A 24,594-nucleotide genomic window follows, 5' to 3' on the forward strand; every position below is an offset into this window, starting at 1 on the left:
CCCCCAACCCCACGACAGGCCTCAGTATGTGATGTTCCCCTTCCTGTGTCCAAGTGTTCCCATTGTGCAATTCCCACCTATGAGAGACAACATGCGGTGTTCAGTTTTCTGTTCTTGCTATAGTTTGCTGACAATGATGGTTTCCAGCTTCATCCATGTCCCTACAAAGGACGTGAACTCATCCTTTTTTATGGCTGCATAGTATTCTATGGTGTATATGTGCCACATTTTCTTAATCCAGTCTGTCACTGATGGACATTTGGGTTGATTCCAAGTCTTTGCTATTGTGAATAGTGCCTTAATGAACATACGTGTGCATATGTCTTTATAGCAGCATGATTTATAATCCTTTGGGTATATACCCAGTAATGGGATGGCTGGGTCATACGGTGTTTCTAGTTCTAGATCCTTGAGGAATCGCCACACTGTCTTCCACAATGGTTGAACTAATTTACAGTCCCACCAACAGTGTAAAAGTGTTCCTATTTCTCCACATCCTCTCCAGCACCTATTGTTTCTTGATTTTTTAATGATCGCCATTCTAACTGGTGTGAGATGGTATCTCATTGTGGTTTTGATTTGCATTTCTCTGATGACCAGTGATGATAAGTATTTTTTCATGTGTCTGTTGGCTGCATAAATGTCTTCTTTTGAGAAGCATCTGTTCATATCCTTTGCCCACTTTTTGATGGGGTTATTTGTTTGTTTTCTTCTAAATTTGTTTGAGTTCTTTGTAGATTCTGGATATTAGCCCTTTGTCAGATGAGTAGATTGCAAAAATTTTCTGCCATTCCTAGGTTGCCTGTTCACTCTGATGGTAGTTTCTTTTGCTGTGCAGAAGCTCTTTAGTTTAATTAGGTCCCATTTGTCAATTTTGGCTTTTGTTGCCATTGCTTTTGGTGTTTTAGACATGAAGTCTTTGCCCATGCCTATGTCCTGAATGGTATTGCCTAGGTTTTTTTGTAGAGTTTTTATGGTTTTAGGTCTAACATTTAAGACAATTCTAAGCCAAAAGAACAAAGCTGGAGGCATCATGCTACCTGACTTCAAACTATACTACAAGGCTACAGTAACCAAAACAACGTGGTACTGGTACCAAAACAGAGATATAGACCAATGGAACAGAACAAAGCCCTCAAAAATAATACCACATGTCTACAACCATCTGATCTTTGACGAACGGCACAAAAACAAGAAACAGGGAAAGGATTCCCTATATAATAAATGGTGCTGGGAAAACTGGCTAGCCATATGTAAAAAACTGAAACTGGATCCCTTCCTTACACCTTATACAAAAATTAATTCAAGATGGATTAAAGAATTTTTGATTTCTACCTGAATCCTCAAGCCTGCTCTTTACACAGTATTACTCATCTCAGGAAATTGCAACTTTATCCTTCCAGTTTATCCTGGTGCATTTGTGCTGCTAAAACCAAATACTCTAGACTGGATAATTTGTACAGAACAGAAATGTACTTATCACAGTTCTGAAGGCTGGCAAATCAAGCTTAAGGAGCCAGTAGCTTCAGTGTCTGGTAAGAAGGGCTGTCTTTACTTCCAAGATGGCATCTTAAATGCACTCTAGAGAGATGAACGCTGTATACTCACATAGCAGGAGATACACACATGGCTAGTTCCATCCAGCCCTTTTATAAGGCACTAATCCTATCCATAAGACTACAGCCCTCATGGCCTAATTACCTTCTAAATGCTCCTTAATCATTAGTTCTTAATACTGTTGCATTGGGGATAAAGGTTCAATATGAATTTTGAAGGAGACACAAACATTAAAACATAGCACAGTCATTCAGGACAAGAGTCTTGGAGGCATCCTTTCTCTCATATCCCATACCTGATTCATCATCAAATCCCATGAGTTCTCCCTTCAAAATTGTCTCCAAATTCAATCACTTCTCACTCCTGTATCCTGGCCCAAGCCTCTATTTTATTTTATTTTATTTTATTTTATTTTATTTTATTTTATTTTATTATTTTTTGAGACAATGTCTCTGTCACCCAGGCTGGAGTGAAGTGGTGTGATCATAGCTCACTGCAGCCTCCAACTCCCAGGCCCAAGTGATCCTCCTGTCTCAGCCTCCCAAGTAGCTGGGACTACAGGTGTACCACCATACCTGGCTAAATTTTTTTCTTTTTAATTTTTTTTAGTAGAGATGATGTCTTTCTATGTTGCCTAGGCTGGTTTCCAACTCCTGGTCTCCAGCAATCCTCCCACCTCCACCTCACAAAGTACTGGAATTATAAGCATGAGCCACTGTGCCTGGCCCCAAGCCTCTGTTATCTCTTGCCTGGATTGCTGCCACAGCCTCTAGCTGGTCTGCATGTTTTGGCCTTGGTACCCCTAGAACCTATAATCTACATAGCATCTTCTATGGGACTAGAATCTAGAATCTAGAATGGTATAATTCCTTGGTTTAAAACTGTCTACTAGCTCCCCATCTTAGAGTAAAAGCCAAATATTAACCATATTCTGTAAATCCCTACATAATATCTAAGCCCAGTACAACTCTTATTATATCTATTATATCTTCTATCACTCTTTTTTCTGTCTCCTCAAGTCATATTGGTTTCCTTGCTGTTTCTTAAATATACCAGACATACTTCTGCCTCAGGGCCTTTATGTTTGTTATTTCCTTTGCCTGGAATGCTCTTCCCTCAGATATTTATATGTTTACTCCTTCATCTCTTTCAGGTCTCTGATCAAATGTCTCTGTATCAATCCTTACCTACCTGAACACCATATATAAAATAAAACTATCACTAATTCTTCTCCAACATTCTCTACACTCCTAACTTTTTTCCTTCATAGTTATCAATACTACCTGATATATTATAGATGTATTTGTCATTTATTACCTCTCTCTCTAGTATGTCATCTCTATGAGGGCAGGGACTTTTTGTTCACTGTTGGATTTCCAAAGTCTGGAATAGTCCTAACCCATAGTAGGTACTCAATAAATATTTGTTGAATTCAAAAAAACAAATATTTTTAGTAGTAGCTCAAATTTTTCCCACCATTAATATTAGTGATTTCTCATAACATTCCCTTTTTAATGCAAGTTGGTATCATTTCAGAGTAAACTGATGCACACACTGACTTGCCAAAGGTTACAGAAGAACCACAAGTCAGAATGTACCCCCATAGGAGTAGAGAAAGCCTGGCAATAAGAGAGAAAATCTGGAAGAAAAAACTACTAGGCTAATAAAAATATTTTCATTGAAAGAGATACTAGTAGCATCTATTATTTGTTTCTTCCCTGTAGAATGTCAGCTCCATGAGGGCAGCAGTTTGTCTCTGTTCTGTTCACTACTGTACCCTACTGCCTAGACAAGTTCTTGGCAAATAGTAAATGTTTGATAAATAACCAAATGAATGACTAACAGCTAATGTAGGTCAGAGGGTAAACTAAAGGAAAGAAGTCTGGAGGCAAGGAAACCAAGTAAGAAGCTATTGTGATCATCTCAAAAGAAGTTGTGAACTGACAATCCTGTGGGCTTTTTGACTTTGTACCTAAAGCTCAGGTCTCAGTAAGATTAACCAACATATGAGATACTAATTGCTGCAGTAACTCTCACCTGTCCTATTTCACATCTAAGCCTTCAACTCAATTATGTTCTACTAAAGCCTTTCCTACTGTTGGGGGTTGGTATTTTTCCCATGGTACACCAGGGAAGTAAGTAAGTACACTTTGCACCCACTATCTTTATAGCTATAGATACAGCCTCAGAAAGGTACTGGAAGAGATCACCAATGATGTAGTTGATTATGACTCTTTAAAAAGTCACAGAACCTTTGTGACCTCACTCCTATTCTTGAGATAGCTTGATAAATCACAGCAGATAGCAGCTGAGGCACAACTTTATTCAAGTCACCAAGACCTCCTCTACCTTGCTTCTGGGGAAAGGCCATGAGAAATAGACTGTATTTTTAGTTTATTTCAGTCTCAGCTTATCAGACTTCTTGAGCCAAGTGCTAACAAGTTTCCTTTGAAGACCAACTTGCTAGAGACAGCTTACCTGAATCATGCAGTGGATACAGGATATCAGTGAAGAGGTCTGGCAGGACTGCCTCACTCTCTTTCTACCAACTGGTACGTGCTGTGATGCAGCAATTATCACCAATTCCCCACCCTGGTTATTAGCATCTTACTCTGAAGGCAACTTGTTCCAGTTGACCCAGGAAGAAATTCAGATTTTACTGGCAAGAGAGGGGAGAGAGAAGTTGTTTCTCCAAGGAGTCACCCTTGCAGGAACCAAATGCTTGTTGATTCGGGACAATCTGTACACTGAAGGCAACAACACCATGGACCTGCGCACCAAAGGCCAGAGTCAGGGCAGCAGGGCAGTGACGGTAGTTCAGATTGAGTCTGTATGTCTTGTGGTGATTGGACGAAAAGGAACAGAAGGAGGGCCTCTCAACTTCGAAGCTTTTGAGATGGCAGGTTATATCAGAGAGGCCATTCAGCAGCATGTGGCCCATTTATAACTAAATAAAAAATAATTGGTGTTTGACCTGTAGTTTGAATTCAGTGTTATGTGTTTCACCTACTAAATTAATATGTTCTTCAGGAAAATAGAAGATTCCAGACCAGGTTTGGAGGGGTGTGTGTGTGTGTTTGTGTTGGGAAGAGGTATGGGTTGGAGAGTGAGTAGTTTCTTCAAGGGTTTGGGATCTGGTCCATTATTTAAAAATTGTGTGCCCCTGGAATACTACCTCTTCTGTATTAGTCTATTCTTGCATTTCTATAAATAAATATGTGAGACTGGGTAATTTATGAGAGAAAGAGGATTAATTGGCTCATGGTTCCACAGGCTGTAGAGGAAGCATGATGCTGGCACCTGCTTGGCTTGTAGAGAGAACTAAGAAAACTTGCAATCATGACAGAAGGCAAAGGGGTAGCAGACACTTCACATGGTTGAAGCAGGAGCAAAAAAGTTTGAGCGCAGAGGTGCAACACACTTTTAAATGACCATATCGCATGAGAACTCACTGACTATTGTAAGGACAATATTGAGAGAAACGGTGATCAACCATTCAGGAGAAATCCAGCCCCATCATCCAATCACCACCCACTAGGCCCCACATCAAACATTAAGGATTACAATTTGGCATCAGATTTGGTAGGGACACAGATCCAAACAATATCATTCCACTCCTGGCCCCCAAATCTCATATTCATTTAACATTGTGAAATACAATTATGCCTTCCCACATGTCCCCCAAAGTCTTAACTCATTCCAGCATTAACTCAAAGTTCAAAGTCTCATCTGAGACAAGGGAAGTCCCTTCCACCTATGAGCCTGTAAAATCAAAAACAAGTTATTTACTTACAAGATGCAATGGGGATATAAGAATTGGGTAAATATTCTTATTCCAAAAGGGAGAAATTGGCCAAAAGAAAGGGTCTACAGGCCCTATGCGAGTTTGAAACCCAGTAGGGCAGTCAGTAAATCTTAAAGTTCTAAAGTAATATTCTTTGACTCTAGGTTCCAAATCCAGGGCATACTGGTGTGAGAAGTGGGCTCCCAAGGACTTGAGCAGCTCCACCCCTGTGGCTTTGCAGGGTTAAGCCTCCACAGATGCTTTCATGGGCTGGTTTGAGTGCCTGTGGCTTTTAAAGGTGCAGAGTGCAAGTTGATAACGGACCAACCATTCTGGGACTGGAAGATTGTGACCCTCCTCTCACAGCTCCACTAGGCGAAGCCACAGTGGGTACTCTGTGTGGGGGCTCCAATGCCACATATCCCCTCTGCATTGCCCTAGTAGAGGTTCTTTGTGGGGGTTCCAACCCTGCAGGAATCTTCTGCCTGGGCACCTAGGCTGTTTTGAACATCTTCTGAAATCTAGGCAAAGGCTTCCTAGCCCTAACTCTTTCACTCTGTGCAGCAGGAGGCTTAACACTACGTGGAAGCCACCAAGGTTATGGCTTGTACCCTCCAAAGCTGCAGCCCTGAGCTGTGCCTGGGCATTTTTGAGCTGGAGCTAGAGTGGCCAGAATGCAGAAAGCAGTGTCCTAAGGTTATGTAGAGCATTGGGGTCTGTAGACCTGACATACAAAATCATGTAGTTCTCCTAGTCCTCTGGGCCTGTGATGAGAGGGACTGCTGCAAAGGTCTCTGAAATGTCTTTGAGGCCTTTTCCCCATTGTGTTGGCTATTAGCACTTGGCTCCTTTTTACTTATGCAAATTTCTGTAGCCTGCTTCAATTACTTCCATGAAAATTGGCTTTTCTTTCTTTTCTACCACATGGCCAGGCTGCAAATTTTTTAATCTGCTTTACACTCTGCTTCACCTTTACATATAAGTTCTGACTTTAGATCATTTCTTCACTCACACATATGATGATAGGATGTTAGAAGTAACCAGGACACATCTTGAACACTTTGCTGGCCAGAATTTTTTTCTACCAGATACCCTAAATTGTCACTCTAAAGTTCAAAGTTCCAGAAATCCCGAGGATGGGAAAACAATACAGCCAAGTTCATTTCTTAGGCATAAAAAGTAACCTTTGCTCCAGTTCCAAATAAGTTCCTTATTTTCATCTGAGACCTCATCAACCTGGACTTACATATTACTATCAGCATTTTGGTCAGAATCATTTGGCCAATCTCTAGGAAGTTCCAAACTTTCCCTCATCTTTCTGTTTTCTTCTGAGCCCTCCAAACTCTTGGCCTCTTAACCAATTCCAAAGCTGCTTCCACATGTTCAAGTATTTTTATAGCAATGCCCCACTCCTGCTGCCAATTTTCTATATTAGTCTGTTCTTGCATTACTATAAAGAAATACTTGAAACTCAGGATACAAAAATCAATGTGCAAAAATCACAAGCATTCCTATATACCAATAGCAGACAAACAGACAGCCAAATCATGAGTGAACTCACATTCACAATTGCTACAAAGAGAATAAAATACCTAGGAATCCAACTTACAAGGGATGTGAAGGACCTCTTCAAGGACAACTACAAACCACTGCACAACAAAATAAAAGAGGATACAAACAAATGGAAGAACATTCCATGCTCATGGATAAGAAGAATCAATATCTTGAAAATGGCCATACTGCTCAAGGTAATTTATAGATTCAATGCCATCCCCATCAAGATATCAATGACTTTCTTCACAGAATTGGAAAAAAACTACTTTAAAGTTCATATGGAACCAAAAAAGAGCCCGCATTGCCAAGACAATCCAAAGTCAAAAGAACAAAGCTGGAGGCATCACGCTCCCTGACTTCAAACTATACTACAAGGCTACAGTAACCAAAACAGCATGGTACTGGTATCAAAACAGAGAGATAAACCAATGGAACAGAACAGAGTCCTCAGAAATAGCACCACACATCTACAACCATCTGATTTTTGACAAACCTGACAAAAACAAGAAATGGAGAAAGGATTCCCTATTTAATAAATGGTGCTGGGAAAACTGGCTAGCCATATGTAGAAAGCTGAAACTGGATCCATTCCTTACACCTTACACAAAAATTAATTCAAGATGGATTAAAGACTTAAATGTTAGACCTAAAACCATAAAAACGTGAGAAGAAAACCTAGGCAATACCATTCAGGACATAGGTATGGGCAAGGACTTCATGACTAAAACACCAAAAGCAACTGCGACAAAAGCCAGAATAGACAAATGGGGTCTAATTAAAGAGCTTCTGCACGGCAAAAGAAATTACCATTCGAGTGAACAGACAACCTACAGAATGGGAGAAAACTTTTGCAGTCTACCCATCTGACAAAGGGCTAATATCCAGAATCTACAAAAAACTTAAACAAATTTACAAGAAAAAAACAAGCAATCCCATCAAAAAGTGGACAAAGGATATGAACAGACACTTCTCAAAAGAAGACATTTATGCAGCCAATAGACATGAAAAAAATGCTCATCATCACTGGTCATCAGAGAAATGCAAATCAAAACCACAATGAGATACCATCTCATGCCAGTTAGAATGGCAATAAAAAGTCAGGAAACAACAGATGTTGGAGAGGACTTGGAGAAATAGGAATGCTTTTACACTGTTGGTGGGACTGTAAATTAGTTCAACCATTGTGGAAGACAGTGTGGCAATTCCTCAACAATCTAGAACTAGAAATACCATTTGACCCAGCTACCCCATTACTGGGTATATACCCAAAGGATTATAAATCATGCTACTGTAAAGACACATGCACATGTATGTTTATCGTGGCACTATTCACAATAGCAAAGACTTGGAACCAGCCCAAATGTCCATCAATGATAGATTGGATTAAGAAAATGTGGCACATATATACCATGGAATACTATGCAGCCATAAAAAAGGATGAGTTCGTGTCCTTTGCAGGGACATGGATGAAGCTGGAAACCATCATTCTCAGCAAACTATCACAAAGACAGAAAACCAAACACTGCACGTTCTCACTCACAGGTGGGAATTGAACAATGACAACACTTGGACACAGGATGGGGAACATCACACACTGGGGCCTGTTGGGGGGTGTGGAACTGGGGGAGGGATAGCATTGGGAGAAATACCTAATGTAAATGACGAGTTGATGGGTGCAGCAAACCAACATGGCACGTGTATACCTATGTGTCAAACCTGCCCGTTGTGCACATGTGCCCTAGAACTTAAAGTATAACAAAAGAAAAGAAAAGAAAAGAAATACCTGAGAGTGGGTAATTGATCAAGGAAAGAGGTTAAATTCACTCATGGCTCCATAGGCTGCACAGGAGGCATGATTCTGGCATCTGCTCAGCTTCTGTGGAAGCAACCAGAAACTTACAATCATGGTGAAAGGCAAAGGGGAAACAGGCAGTTCACAAGGCCAGAGCAAGAACAAGCGAGAGTAACGGGAGAGGTGCCACACACTTTTATGTGACCAGATCTTATGAAAACTCACTCACTGTCATGAGGACAATACCAAGGGGGATGGTGCTAAAACATTAATGAGAAATCCACCCCCATCATCCAATTGCATCTCACCAGGGCCCACATCCAACACTGGGGACTACAATTCCACATGAGTTTTTCTGGGGACACAGATCTAAACCATATCACCCCACTTCTCAACACCTGGTAAGCAGAGCAGTGGACTGGGAACCCAAAATCCTTAGTTCTTTTGTTTTTTTTAAAAAATTTAACTTATTTTTGGTTCAGGGGTACACATGCAGGTGTGTTATATAAATAAATTTGAGGCTATGGGGGATTGTTGCACAGATTATTTTGTCATCTGGGTACTAAGCCTAGTATCCTTTCATCACACATGTATTAAGCCCAGTACACAATAGTTACATTTTCTGTTCCTCTCCCTCCTCCCACCCTCTACTCTCAAGTAGAATCCAGAGTCTGTTGTTCCCTTCTTTATGTTCATGAGTTCTCTTCATTTAGCTCCCACTTATAAGTGAGAATGTGCAGTATTTGGTTTTCTGTTTCTGCATTAGTTTGCTAAGAATAATAGCCTTCAGCTCCATCCATGTTCCCGCAATGACATAATCTTCTTTCCTATGAATGCATAGTATTCCATGGTATATATGAACCACATTTTCTTTAACCAGTCTGTCATTAATAGGCATTTAGATTGATCCCATGTCTTTGTTATTGTGAATAGTGCTGCAATAAAGATTCTCATACATGTGTCTGTATGGCAGGATGATTTAAATTCCTCTGGGTATATAACCAACAATGGGATTGCTGAGTCAAATGGTACTTCCACTTTTAGCTCTTTGAGGAATCACCATACTGCTTTCCACAATAGTTGAACCAATTTATACTCCCACCAGCAGTGTATAAGTGTTCCCTTTTCTCCACAAACTCACCAGCATCTGTTATTTTTTTGGCTTTTTAGTAATAGCCGTTCTGACTGGTGTGAGATGGTATCTCATTGTGGTTTTGATTTGCAAATCATTCTGTAACGATCAGTGATGTTCAGCTTTTTTTATATGTGGTTGTTGGCCGCATGTATGTCTTCTTTTGAAAAGTGTCTGTCCTTGTTGTTTGCCCACTTTTTAATGTGGTTGCTTGTTTTTCTCTTAAAAATTTACTTAAGTTCCTTACAGAAACTGGATATTAGACCTTTCTCGAATGCCTAATTCGCAAATATTTGCTTTCATTCAGTAGGTTGTCTGTTTACTCTGTTGATAGTTTCTTTTGCTGTGCAGATGCTGTTAAGTTTAATTACATCCCATTTGTCATTTTTTGCTTTTTATATGGTTGCTTTTGATGTCTGTGTCATGAAATCATTGTCCATTCCTATGTCCAGGATATGTAGGTTGTCTTCCAGGGATTTCAAAGTTTGGGGTTCTTCATTTAAATCTTTAATCCATCTTGTGTTGTTTTTTGTATGTGTTGTAAGGAAGGGGTTCAGTTTCTACCTTCTGCATATGGCTAGATAGGTAACCCAGCACCATTTATTGAATCAGGAGTCTTTTCCTCATAGCTTCTTTTTGTCAGCTTTGATCAGATGGTAATAGATATGCAGCTATATTTCTGGGTTCACTTTTACCTCCCTGGTTAGCTGTATTTCTAAATATTTTATTATTTTCATGGCTACTGTGAATGGAATTTTCTTCCTGTTTTGGCTCTTGGCTGGGTTATTGTGGTTGTATAGGAATGCTAGCGATTTTTGTACATTGATTTTGCATCCTGAAACTTTGCTGAAGTTGTTTATCAGCCGAAGGAGCTTTTGGGCCAAGACTATGTGATTTTCTAGACATGGAATCATGTCATCTGCAAGCAGGGATGGTTTCACTTCTTCTCTTCTTATTTGGATGCCCTTTTTTTCTTTCTCTTGCCTGATTGCTCTGGCTAGAACTTCCAATACAATGTTGAATAGGAGTGGTGAAAGAGGGCATCCTTATATTGTGCTGGTTTTCCAGAGGCAATGCTTCCAGTTTTTGCCCATTCAGTGTGATATTGGCTGTTGGTATGTCCTTGATGACTCTTATTACTTTGAGATATGTTGCTTCAATAACTGGTGTATTGACAATTTTTAACCTGAAAGTGTGTTGAATTTTATCAACAGGCTTTTCTGCACCTATTGAGATAATCGTGGGGTTTTGCCTCTAACTCTGTTTATGTGATGAATCACATTTATTGACCTGCCTATGTTGATCCAACCTTGCATCTCAGGGATAAAGTCTACTTGATTATGGTGGATTAGCTTTGTGATGTGCCACTGGATTCGATTTTCAAGTATTTTGTTCAGGATTTTTGCATTGATGTTCATCAGGGATATTGACCTAAAGTTTTTGTTTTTTTTTTCTTTTTTATTGCATCTCTGCCAGTTTTTGGTATCAGGATGATGCTGGCCTCAAAGAATGAGTTGGAGAGGAGTGTAACCTTCTCAATTTTTTTGCATAGTTTCAGTAGGAATGGTGTCATCTCTTCCTTGTACATCTAGTAGAATTTGGCTGTGATTTCATCAGGTTCTGGGCTTTTTTTGGTTGGTAGGCTATTTATTACTGATTCAATTGTGGGGCACATTTTCAATCTCTTCAGGAAACCTATCTTTTCCTGGCTCAGTCTTGGGAGGGTGTGTGTGTGTGTCCAGGAATGTATCTGTGTCTCTTCTAGGTGTTCTAGTTTGTGTGCATAGAAGAGTTCACAGTAGTTTCTGATGATTACTTTTATTTCTTTGGGGTCAGTGATAACATTCCCCTTGTCATTTCTAATTGTGTTTATTTGGCTCTTCTCTCTTTTATTCCTAATTACTCTAGCTAGTGGCATATATATTTCGTTAATTTTTTAAAAACTCCTGAATTTATTGATCTTTAGAATTTGTGTGTGTGTGTTTCAATTTCCTTCAGTTCATTTCTGATTTAGGTTATTTCTTTTTTAAAAAAAAAATTTATTTATTATTATTATACTTTAAGTTGTAGGGTACATATGCATAACGTGCAGGTTTGTTACATATGTATACTTGTGCCATGTTGGTGTGCTGCAACCATCAACTCCTCATTTACATCAGGTATAACTCCCAATGCAATCCCTCCCCCTTGCCCCCTCCCCATGATAGGCCCCGGTGTGTGATGTTCCCCTTCCTGAGTCCAAGTGATCTCACTGTTCAGTTCCCACCTATGAGTGAGAATATGCGGTGTTTGGTTTTCTGTTCTTGTGATAGTTTGCTAAGAATGATGGTTTCCAGCTGCATCCATGTCCCTACAAAGGACACAAACTCATCCTTTTTGATGGCTGCATAGTATTCCATGGTGTATATGTGCCACATTTTCTTAATCCAGTCTGTCACTGATGGACATTTGGGTTGATTCCAAGTCTTTGCTATTGTGAATAGTGCTGCAATAAACATACGTGTGCATGTGTCTTTATAGCAGCATAATTTATAATCCTTTGGGTATATCCCCAGTAATGGGATGGCTGGGTCATATGGTACATCTAGTTCTAGATCCTTCAGGAATCGCCATACTGTTTTCCATAATGGTTGAACTAGTTTACAATCCCACCAACAGTGTAAAAGCGTTCCTATTTCTCCACATCCTCTCCAGCACCTGTTGTTTCCTGACTTTTTAATGATCGCCATTCTAACTGGTGTGAGATGGTATCTCATTGTGGTTTTGATTTGCATTTCTCTGATGGCCAGTGATGATGAGCATTTTTTCATGTGTCTGTTGGCTGTATGAATGTCTTCTTTTGAGAAATGTCTGTTCATATCCTTTGCCCACTTTTTGATAGGGTTGTTTGTTTTTTTCTTGTAAATTTGTTTGAGTTCTTTGTAGGTTCTGGATATTAGCCCTTTGTCAGATGAGTAGATTGCAAAAATTTTCTCCCATTCTGTAGGTTGCCTGTTCACTCTGATGGTAGTTTCTTTAGCTGTGCAGAAGCTCTTTAGTTTAATGAGATCCCATTTGTCAATGTTGGCTTTTGCTGCCATTGCTTTTGGTGTTTTAGACATGAAGTCTTTGCCCATGCCTATGTCCTGAATGGTACTACCTAGGTTTTCCTCGAGGATTTTTATGGTATTAGGTCTAACATTTAAGTCTCTAATCCATCTTGAATTAATTTTCGTATAAGGAGTAAGGAAAGGATCCAGTTTCAGCTTTCTACTTATGGCTAGCCAATTTTCCCAGCACCATTTATTAAATAGGGAATCCTTTCCCCATTTCTTGTTTCTCTCCGGTTTGTCAAAGATCAGATGGCTGTAGATGTGTGGTATTATTTCTGAGGACTCTGTTCTGTTCCATTGGTCTATATCTCTGTTTTGGTACCAGTACCATGCTGTTTTGGTTACTGTAGCCTTGTAGTATAGTTTGAAGTCAGGTAGCGTGATGCCTCCAGCTTTGTTCTTTTGACTTAGGATTGTCTTGGAGATGCGGGCTCTTTTTGGGTTCCATATGAACTTTAAAGCAATTTTTTTCCAATTCTGTGAAGAAACTCATTCGTAGCTCGATGGGGATGGCATTGAATCTATAAATTACCTTGGGCAGCATGGCCATTTTCACGATATTGATTCTTCCTATCCATGAGCAAGGTATGTTCTTCCATTTGTTTGTGTCCTCTTTTATTTCACTGAGCAGTGGTTTGTAGTTCTCGTTGAAGAGGTCCTTTACATCTTTTGTAAGTTGGATTCTTAGGTATTTTATTCTCTTTGAAGCAATTGTGAATGGAAGTTCATTCCTGATTTGGCTCTCTGTTTGTCTGTTACTGGTGTATAAGAATGCTTGTGATTTTTGCACATTAATTTTGTGTCCTGAGACTTTGCTGAAGTTGCTTATCAGCTTAAGGAGATTTTGGGCTGAGACAATGGGGTTTTCTAAATATACAATCATGTCATCTGCAAACAGGGACAATTTGACTTCTTCTTTTCCTAACTGAATACTCTTGATTTCTTTCTCTTGCCTAATTGCCGTAGCCAGAACTTCCAACACTATGTTGAATAGGAGTGGTGAGAGAGGGCATCCCTGTCTTGTGCCAGTTTTCAAAGGGAATTTTTCCAGTTTTTGCCCATTCAGTATGATATTGGCTGTGGGTTTGTCATAAATAGCTCTTATTATTTTGAGGTACGTTCCATCAATACCGAATTTATTGAGCGTTTTTAGCATGAAGGGCTGTTGAATTTTGTCAAAAGCCTTTTCTGCATCTATTGAGATAATCATGTGGTTCTCGTCTTTGGTTCTGTTTATATGCTGGATTATGTTTATTGATTTGCGAATGTTGAACCAGCCTTGCATCCCAGGGATGAAGCCCACTTGATCATGGTGGATAAGCTTTTTGATGTGTTGCTGAATCCGGTTTGCCAGTATTTTATTGAGGATTTTTGTATCGATGTTCATCAGGGATATTGGTCTAAAATTCTCTTTTTTTGTTGTGTCTCTGCCAGGCTTTGGTATCAGGATGATGTTGGCCTCATAAAATGAGTTAGGGAGGATTCCCTCTTTTTCTATTGATTGGAATAGTTTCAGAAGGAATGGTACCAACTCCTCCTTGTACCTCTGGTAGAATTCAGCTGTGAATCCATCTGGTCCTGGACTTTTTTTGGTTGGTAGGCTATTAATTATTGCCTCAATTTCAGAGCCTGCTATTGGTCTATTCAGGGATTCAACTTCTTCCTGGTTTAATCTTGGAAGAGTGTAAGTGTCCAGGAAATTATCCATTTCTTCTAGATTTTCCAGTTTATTTGCATAGAGGTGTTTATAGTATTCTCTGATGGTAGTTTGTATTTCTGTGGGGTCGGTGGTGATATCCTCTTTTTCATTTTTAATTGTGTCGATTTGATTCTTCTCTCTTTTCTTCTTTATTAGTCTTGCTAGTGGTCTGTCAATTTTGTTGATCTTTTCCAAAAACCAACTCCTGGATTCATTGATTTTTTGGAGAGTTTTTTGTGTCTCTATCTCCTTCAGTTCTGCTCTGATCTTAGTTATTTCTTGCCTTCTGCTAGCTTTCGAATGTGTTTGCTCTTGCTTCTCTAGTTCTTTTAATTGCAATGTTAGAGTGTCAATTTTAGATCTTTCCTGCTTTCTCTTGTGGGCATTTAGTGCTATAAATTTCCCTCTACACACTGCTTTAAATGTGTCCCAGAGATTCTGGTATGTTGTATCTTTGTTCTCATTGGTTTCAAAGAACATCTTTATTTCTGTCTTCATTGCGTTATGTACCCAGTAGTCATTCAGGAGCAGGTTGTTCAGTTTCCATGTAGTTGAGCGGTTTTGATTGAGTTTCTTAGTCCTGAGTTCTAGTTTGATTGTACTATGGTCTGAGAGACAGTTTGTTATAATTTCTGTTCTTGTACATTTGCTGAGGAGTGCTTTACTTCCAATTACGTGGTCGATTTTGGAGTAAGTACGATGTGGTGCTGAGAAGAATGCATATTCTGTTGATTTGGGGTGGAGAGTTCTATAGATGTCTATTAGGTCTGCTTGCTGCAGAGATGAGTTCAATTCCTGGATATCCTTGTTAACTTTCTGTCTCGTTGATCTGTCTAATGTTGACAGTGGAGTGTTGAAGTCTCCCATTATTATTGTGAGGGAGTCTAAGTCTCTTTGTAAGTCTCTAAGGACTTGCTTTATGAATCTGGGTGCTCCTGTATTGGGTGCATGTATATTTAGGATAGTTAGCTCTTCCTGTTGAATTGATCCCTTTACCATTATGTAATGGCCTTCTTTGTCTCTTTTGATCTTTGATGGTTTAAAGTCTGTTTTATCAGAGACTAGTATTGCAACCCCCGCTTTTTTTTGTTCTCCATTTGCTTGGTAAATCTTCCTCCATCCCTTTATTTTGAGCCTATGTATGTCTCTGCGTGTGAGATGGGTCTCCTGAATACAGCAGACTGATGGGTCTTGACTCTTTATCCAGTTTGCCAGTCTGTGTCTTTTAATTGGAGCATTTAGTCCATTTACATTTAAGGTTAAGATTGTTATGTGTGAACTTGATCCTGCCATTATGATATTAACTGGTTATTTTGGTCGTTAGTTCATGCAGTTTCTTCCTAGCCTCGATGGTCTTTACATTTTGGCATGTTTTTGCAATGGCTGGTACCGGTTGTTCCTTTCCATGTTTAGTGCTTCCTTCAGGGTCTCTTGTAAGGCAGGCCTAGTGGTGACAAAATCTCTAAGCATTTGCTTATCTGTAAAGGATTTTATTTCTCCTTCACTTATGAAACTTAGTTTGACTGGATATGAAATTCTGGGTTGAAAATTCTTTTCTTTAAGAATGTTGAATATTGGCCCCCACTCTCTTCTGGCTTGGAGAGTTTCTGCCGAGAGATCTGCTGTTAGTCTGATGGGCTTCCCTTTGTGGGTAACCCGACCTTTCTCTCTGGCTGCCCTTAAGATTTTTTCCTTCATTTCAACTTTGGTGAATCTGGCAATTATGTGTCTTGGAGTTGCTCTTCTCGAGGAGTATGTTTGTGGCGTTCTCTGTATTTCCTGGATTTGAATGTTGGCCTGCCCTACTAGGTTGGGGAATTTCTCCTGGATGATATCCTGAAGAGTGTTTTCCAACTTGGTTCCATCTTCCCCCTCACTTTCAGGCACCCCAATCAGACGTAGATTTGATCTTTTTACATAATCCCATACTTCTTGCAGGCTTTGTTCATTTCTTTTTCTTCTTTTTTCTTTTGGTTTCTCTTCTTGCTTCATTTCATTCATTTGATCCTCAATCGCAGATACTCTTTCTTCCAGTTGATCGAGTCAGTTACTGAAGCTTGTGCCTTTGTCACGTATTTCTCGTGTCATGGTTTTCATCTCTTTCATTTCGTTTAAGACCTTCTCTGCATTAATTACTCTAGCCATCAATTCTTCCACCTTTTTTTCAAGATTTTTAGTTTCTTTGCGCTGGGTATGTAATTCCTCCTTTAGCTCTGAGAAATTTGATGGACTGAAGCCTTCTTCTCTCATCTCGTCAAAGTCATTCTCCGTCCAGCTTTGATCCGTTGCTGACGATGAGCTGTGCTCCTTTGCCGGGGGAGATGCGCTCTTATTTTTTGAATTTCCAGCTCCTCTGCCCTGCTTTTTCCCCATCTTTGTGGTTTTATCTGCCTCTGGTCTTTGATGATGGTGATGTACTGATGGAGTTTTGGTGTAGGTGTCCTTCCTGTTTGATAGTTTTCCTTCTAACAGTCAGGACCCTCAGCTGTAGGTCTGTTGGAGATTGCTTGAGGTCCACTCCAGACCCTGTTTGCCTGGGTATCAGCAGCAGAGGCTGCAGAAGATAGAATATTTCTGAACAGCGAGTGTACCTGTCTGATTCTTGCTTTGGAAGCTTCCTCTCAGGGGTGTACTCCTCCCTGTGAGGTGTGGGGTGTCAGACTGCCCCTAGTGGGGGATATCTCCCAGTTAGGCTACTCAGGGGTCAGGGACCCACTTGAGCAGGGAGTCTGTCCCTTCTCAGATCTCAACCGGGGGGGGGGGGGGGGGGGGGGGGGGGGGGGGGGGGGGGGGGGGGGGGTCCGTGTTGGGAGATCCACTGCTCTCTTCAAAGCTGTCAGACAGAGTCGTTTGTGTCTGCAGAGGTTTCGGCTGCGTTTGTTATTGTCCTGTCCCCAGAGGTGGAGTCTACAGAGACAGGCAGGTTTCCTTGAGCTGCTGTGAGCTCCACCCAGTTCGAGCTTCCCAGCAGCTTTGTTTACCTACTTAAGCCTCAGCAATGGTGGGTGCCCCTCCCCCAGCCTCGCTGCTGCCTTGCTGGTAGATCACAGACTGCTGTGCTAGCAATGAGGGAGGCTCCGTGGGTGTGGGACCCTCCCGGCCAGGTGTGGGATATGATCTCCTGGTGTGCCTTTTTGCTTAAAGTGCAGTATTGGGGTGGGAGTTACCCGATTTTCCAGGTGTTGTGTGTCTCAGTTCCCCTGGCTAGGAAAAGGGATTCCCTTCCCCCTTGTGCTTCCCAGGTGAGGCAATGCCTCGCCCTGCTTCAGCTCTCGGTGGTTGGGCTGCAACAGCTGACCAGCAGCGATCATCCGGCACTCCCCCGTGAGATGAACCCAGTACCTCAGTTGAAAATGCAGAAATCACCGGTCTTCTGTGTCGCTTGCTTTGGGAGTTGGAGACTGGAGCTGTTCCTATTCGGCCATCTTGCTCCGCCCCCCCGATTTAGGTTATTTCTTGTCTTCTGTTAGCTTTGGGGTTGATTCATTCTTGCGCCTCTAGTGCTTTTAGTTGTGATGCTAGGTTGTTAATTTTAGATCTTTCTAACTTTTTGATGTGGACATTTAGTGCTATGAATGTTCCTTTTAATACTACCTTAGCTGTGTCCCAGAGATAGTAGTATGTTGTATCTTTGTTTTCATTAATTTCCAAAAACTTCTTGATTTCTTCCTTAATTTCATTATTTACCCAAGAGCCATTCTGGAACATGTTTTTTAATTTTTATATAATTGCATGGTTTTTAGCAATATCTTAGTCTTGACTTCTATTTTGATTGTTCTGTGGTCTGAGAGAGTGTTTGATATAATTTAGGTTCTTTTGCATTTGCTGAGGATTGCTTGATGTCTAAGTAGGTGGTCAATTTTAGATTATGTGCCATGTGGCAATGAGAAGAGTATGTATTCTGCTGTTCTTAATTGGAGAGTTCTGTAGAGGTCTATCAGATTCATCTGGTCTAATGTTGATGCCGAAGGCCTTGGAAGCGCACCCCTTGCATCAGCGTGGCGAGGATATGAGACATGAAGTCAAAGGAGATTATTTTGGAGCTTTGAGATTTAATGATTGCCCTGATGAGTTTCAAATTTGCATGGGGCCTTTGGCCCCTTTGTTTTGGCCAATTGCTCTCTTTTGAAACAGGAACATTTACCCAATGCCTGTACCTCCATTGTATCATGGAAGTAACTAACTTGTTTTTTAATTTACAGGCTCATAAGCACAAAGGACTTGCTTTGTCTCAGATGGGACTTTGGACTTGGACTTTTGAGTTAATGCTGGAATGAGTTAAGATTTTGGGGGACTGTTGGGAAGGCATGATTGTGTTTTCAAATATGAGAAGGACATGAGATTTGGGAGGGGCCAGGGGCAGAATGATATGATTTGGCTCTGTGTTCCCACACAAATCTCATGTTGGATTGTATTTCCCAGTGTTGGAGGAGGGGCCTGGTGGAAGGTGATTGAATCATGGAGAGTGGACTTCCCCTTGCTGTTCTCATGATAGAGTTCTCACAAGATCTGGTAATTTGAAAGTGTGTAGCATGTCCCCGTTTGCTTTCTCTCTTCCTCCTGCTCTGGCCATGTGAAGATGTGCCTTGCTTCCCCTTCATCTTTTGCCATGATTATAAGTTTCCTGAGGCCTCCCCAGCCATGTGGAACTCTGAGTCAATTAAAGCTCTTTTCTTTATGAATTACCCAGTCTCAGGTGTGTCTTTATAGCAGTGTAAGAATGGACTAATACATTTGAGTTCAGGTCCTGTTTATCTTTGTTAATTTTCTGCCTCAATGATCTATCTAATATTGGCAGTGGAATGTTGAAGTATCCCACTATTATTGTGTGGGAATCTATTTCTCTTTACAGGTCTCTAAATACTTGCTTTATGAATCTGGGTGCTTCTGTGTTGGACATATATATATATATTCAACGAGAAAGCCTAACTATCCTAAATATGTGTGTGTATATATATATTTATATATTTAGAATTTTTTTGTGTGTGTTTCAATTTCCTTCAGTTCATTTCTGATTTAGGTTATTTCTTGTCTTCTGTTAGTTTTAGGGTTGACTCATTCTTGCTTCATATATTTATTATATATATATTTTATATATTTATATATATTATATATATGTATGATAGTTAGGCTTTCTTGTTGAATTGAACCCTATACTTTTATGTAATGCCCTTCTTTGCTTTTTGATCTTTGTTGTTTTAAACTCTGTTTTGTCTGAAATTAGGATTGCAACTCTTGTTTTTTTCTGTTTTCCATTTGCTTCATAGATTTTCCTCCATCTTTTTATTTTGAGCTTATGGGTGTCATTACATGTGTGATGGGTCTCTTAAAGACAGCATACCTTTGGGTCTTGCTGTTTTTATCCAGCTTGCCACTTTGTGGGGGCATTTATCCTGTTGACATTCAAGGTTAGTATTGATATGTTTGGATTTGACCCTGTCATTGTGTTGTTACCTGGTTACTATGCTGGCTTTAAGAATATTGAATATAGGCCCCCAGTCTCTTCTGAATTGGAGTATTTCATCTGAGAAGTCTGCTGTTAGCCTGATGGGGTTTTCTTTGTAGGTAAACTTCCCTTTCTCTCTAGCTTCCTTTAACATTCTTTATTTCATTTTGGCCTTGAAAAATCTGAGGATTGCGTGTCTTGGTGATGGCCTTCTTGTGTAGAATCTTGCAGGAGTTCTCTGTATTTTCTGAATTTGACTATTGGCCTCTCTCACAAGGTTGAGGAAGTTTTCACAGATGATATTTTGAAATATGTTTTCAAGTTGCTTGCTTTCTTCCCTTCCTTTTCAGGTATGCTAATGATTCTCAGATTTGGCCTCTTTACATAATCCTGTACTTCTTGAAGGTTTTGTTCATTCCTTTAAAAAAAATTTTTTTTGTCTAACTGTCTTCTTTCAGGGAGCCAGTCTTCAAGTTCTGAGATTTTTCTCTCAGCTTGGTTTATTCTGCTGTTAATACTCGTGACTGCATCGTGAAACTCTCGTATTGTGTTATTCAGCACTGTCAGATCCATTAGGTTCTTTTTTATCCTGGCTACTTTGTCCTTCACCTCCTGTAACATTTTATGGTGGTTATTAGTTTCCTTGGATTGCATTTTTCCATTCTCCTGAATCTTGATAATCTTTGTTCTCATCCATATTCTCAATTATAGTTCTGTTATTTTAGCCAGCTCAGTCTAGTTAAGAATTCTTCTTGGAGAACTGGTGCAGTTGCTTGGAGGACATACAACACTCTTTCCATTTGAGTTACTGGAGTTCTTTCTCATTTCTCTCTCTCTGTGTGTGTGTGTGTGTGTGTGTGTGTTCATTTAATTGTAGTGTTGATTAATTCCAGTCAATAGACTTCTTTTCTGGATGTTTTCACAGGGCTGATTCTTTGTGAAGCATCTTTATTTGAAGCTGATTTATTGTCTTTGGTTTCAGTGGGGGATATGTTAGCAAGGTATTTCTGGTGTTGAAGCTTTGGGGTGGCACTTAGGTGTATTGGTCAGTTGATAGACTTTTGCTCAGTTGTGTGCTTTCCCTAAGTTTCCTCACCGTTGCAGCCATGTTCCTTCTGAATGCTCTGAAAGTATGGATTCCTCTCCCCCTTGTGTGCTGGCTGTAGATTGTAGCATGGCACTCCAGGGCTGCCCACTGCAGCTCTGGGGTGATATCAGTGCTTATGTTCCTTTCCAAACCTGGAGGCAGCAGAGGAAGGGACCTTAGTGGTGGTTATAGCTAAGAGTCTTTTGCTTGTCTCCTGGAGACACCACCCCAGAGAGATGCAGGTAAGTCATCACTCACTGCAATCAGCCGAGGATAGAGGGTCTGTGTTCTGTGCCCAAACTGGGGGTTTCCTGTCTGGTGACAAGTAGTGGGGGTGGGTGAGACCTGTGGGAGATGGACTGGCCTTCTCTCCTTGGCTCAACTACAGCTTATTGCAGGTGTGGACTTAGGTTCTTAGCACCTTCATTAGTCCGAGGATAGCAAGGGCAATTCCACTGCATAGGTGGTGGCAGAAAGGCTTTCAGTTGCCCCTGGAGACTCTGTCCAGGAAGTTGCAGAGCTGCTACTGGCTCCACAGCTCTGGTGGGGACTGGTTGGAGACCCAGGCCTGGAGGACCTGCCTGATGAGGAGTTATAGAAATGGGCACTCACGTAACAGTCTGGCCAATTTTCCATAGAGCTGCTATGGTATGCTAGTGTATTTTCCAGTACATAGAGGTATATCAACAGTGAAGGCTGTAAAATAGTAAAGACAACAGCCTGCTCCTCCCTCTGCAAGCTCAGTCCCAGGGAGGTATGCACCTGCTGCTGGCTTGAACACACTTGTAGGAGGTGGCTGGAGACCCCAGTTGAAAGATCTTACCCAGTGAGAAAGAATGGGATCAGGGACCCGCTTTTAAAAACCAGTCTGGCTACATTTCTGTGGGGGTAACTGTGCTATACTAGGGGTCTGCTTCAGCCCCTGGTCATATCAGAGACTCCAAAGCCCAAAGGCTGGAACAGCTAAGTCACCCAAACAGCAAAGATGGTGGCCCACCCCTTCTTCTGGGAGCTCTATCCCAGGGTGATTGGAAACCTTTCCTGGCTAGAGAACACTAGCAGGTGTAGCTGGAGAACTTGGTTGGGAGGTCTCACCCAGTGAAGAGGAATGAGATCAGGAACCTGCTTTAAAAAGCAGTCTGGTCACATTTTCATAGAGGAGCTGTGCTGTGCTGGGACTCTGCTCCAGCCCTCGGACACCTTGGACTCTCCAAAGTCCAAAGACTGAAACAGCTAAGTCACCCAAACAGCAAAGATGGCAGCCCACTCCTTACTCTTGGAGCTTCATTCCAGGGAGGTTTGAAACCTCTGTCAGCTGGAGAACACCACTGGGGGTAGCTAGAGACCTTAGTTGGGAGGTCCCACCCAGTGATGAGGAACAAGATGGGGAACTTTAAAAAGCAGTCTGGCTACATTTTCATAGAACACCTGTGCTGTGCTGGGGGTCTGTGTTAGCCCCAGTTCATCTTGGACTCTTCAAAGTCCTAAGGCTGGAATGGCTAAATTACTCAAACAGTAAAAATAGTGTCCTGTCCCTCCCACTGGAAGCTTCATCCCAGGGAGGTTTGAAATCTCTGCAAGCCAGAGACAACTGGCGGGGACGGCTGGAGACCTTGGTTGGGAGGTCCCACCCAGCGATAAGGAACAGGGTTGGGGACCTGCTTTAACAAGCAGTCTGGTCACGTTTTCATAGAGCAGCTGTGGTGTGCTGGGGAACCGGTTGTGTCCCCAGGTGGCTTGGACTCTCCAAAGTCCTAAGGCTGAAATGGCTAAGTAGCCCAAATAGCAAAGATGGTGTCCTGCCTCTCCCCCTGGGAGCTCTGTTTCAGGGAGTTGCATCACTCCTACCAGTGGCTGGCTGGGATTCCAAGCCAGTGGGTCTTATCTTGTGAGGTGCCATGAAAGTGGGACCTGAAAACTGTTGCTACTCAGGCCCTTGGTCTCAACTCCTTTCCTAGTGGTATGTACAGGGGTTTAACTTCTGGCTCTACTGGAGTTGCAGCTACTTTTGCTGAGAAGTCCAGAAACCCTGGGTATCTAAGGCTCCCAGATCTCTATGTGTGCCTGAGTGGCTGCCCTGCTGACACTCCATGTAGCTGTGTGTATCAGACTGAAGGCCCTAATGGAGTGGCTTCCAAGGAGATCTTCTGACCCTAGGGTTGCAGAGATCCATGGGAGAAGCATAGGTTTCTGGGGTTGCACAATTACTCACTGCTTTTCTGAATGGGGGAGGTTCTTCTGGTTCTATGTCACTTCTGGGTAGGCTGTCATCTTGCCTTGTGTTTCTCCATTCCCTGTGGGTCAAGTGGTTTTCTTTTTTCTTTTCTTTTCTCTCTCTTTTTTTTTTTTTTTTGAGACAGAGTCTTGCTCTGTTGCCCAGGCTAGAGTGCAGTGGTGCAATCTCAGCTCACTGCAACCTCCACCTCCCGGATTCAAGCGATTCTCCTGCCTCAGCCTCTGAGTAGCTGAGATTACAGGCCTGCAACCATGCCTGGCTAATTTTTGTATTTTTAGTAGAGATGAGGTTTCACCATCTTGGCCAGGCTGGTCTCCAACTGACCTGGTGATCCACCCGCCTCCATCTGCCACAGTGCTGGGATTACAGGCATGAGCCACCACTCCCAGCCGAGTTGTTCTCTTGATTAGTCCCAGTGCATGCACCTGGATGTTTCAGTTAACGTTACTATATCTAGTCGCCCCTTGCATTCCTCTCTTTGAGAGCTGTGCGCACGAGCTGCTTTTAGTTAACCATGTTGGCAAACCCCCAAATAGTTATTTTTTTCTGATACTCCCCCTCCTCTCACCTTCCACTCCCTGATAGGTCCCAGTGTGTTGTTCCCCTCTCTGTGCACATGTGCTCTCATCACTTAGCTCCCACTTATAAGTGAAAACATGCGGTATTTAATTTTCTGTTTCTGTGTTAGTTTGCTAAGGATAATGTCCTCTAGCTCCAACTACGTTCCTGCAAAAAACAGGATTGTATTCTTTTTATGGCTGCATAGTATTCCATGGTGTATATGTACCACATTTTCTCTACCTAATCTGCTATTGATGGGTGTTTGGGTTGATTACATGTCTTTGCTATTGTAAATAGTGTTGCAATGAACATACACATGCATATGTATTATGGTAGAATTATTTATGTTCCTTTGGGTATATGCCCAGTAATAGAATGGCTGGGAATAATGGTAGTTCTGTTTTTGCCTATTTAAAGAATTGCCACACTGCTTTCCACAATGACTGAACTAATTTACACTCCCACCAGTGGTTTATAAGCATTCCTTTTTCTCTACAACCTAGCCAGCATCTGTTATTTTGAAATGTTTATAATAGCCATTCTGACTGGTGTGAGATGGTATCTCATCATGGTTTCAAGCTGCATTTCTCTAATGATCAGTGGTATCGAGATTTTTTTCATATGCTTCTCAGTCATATGCATATGAAAAGTCTA

General features: G+C 41.3%; 1 protein-coding gene across 1 annotated transcript; it reads left to right on the top strand.

Moving 5' to 3' along the window:
- Window positions 1-3,720: 3,720 nt before the first annotated feature.
- LOC126946576 (profilin-2-like) lies at window positions 3,721-4,536 on the top strand. The gene has a single exon (XM_050777103.1). It carries the CDS (start codon window positions 4,043-4,045, stop codon window positions 4,502-4,504), a length of 462 nt encoding a protein of 153 aa, XP_050633060.1. The 5' UTR covers window positions 3,721-4,042; the 3' UTR covers window positions 4,505-4,536.
- The last annotated feature ends 20,058 nt before the right edge of the window (window positions 4,537-24,594 follow it).

The sequence above is a fragment of the Macaca thibetana genome, chromosome X (genome assembly GCF_024542745.1).
Source record: "Macaca thibetana thibetana isolate TM-01 chromosome X, ASM2454274v1, whole genome shotgun sequence".
Lineage (NCBI taxonomy): Eukaryota > Metazoa > Chordata > Mammalia > Primates > Cercopithecidae > Macaca > Macaca thibetana.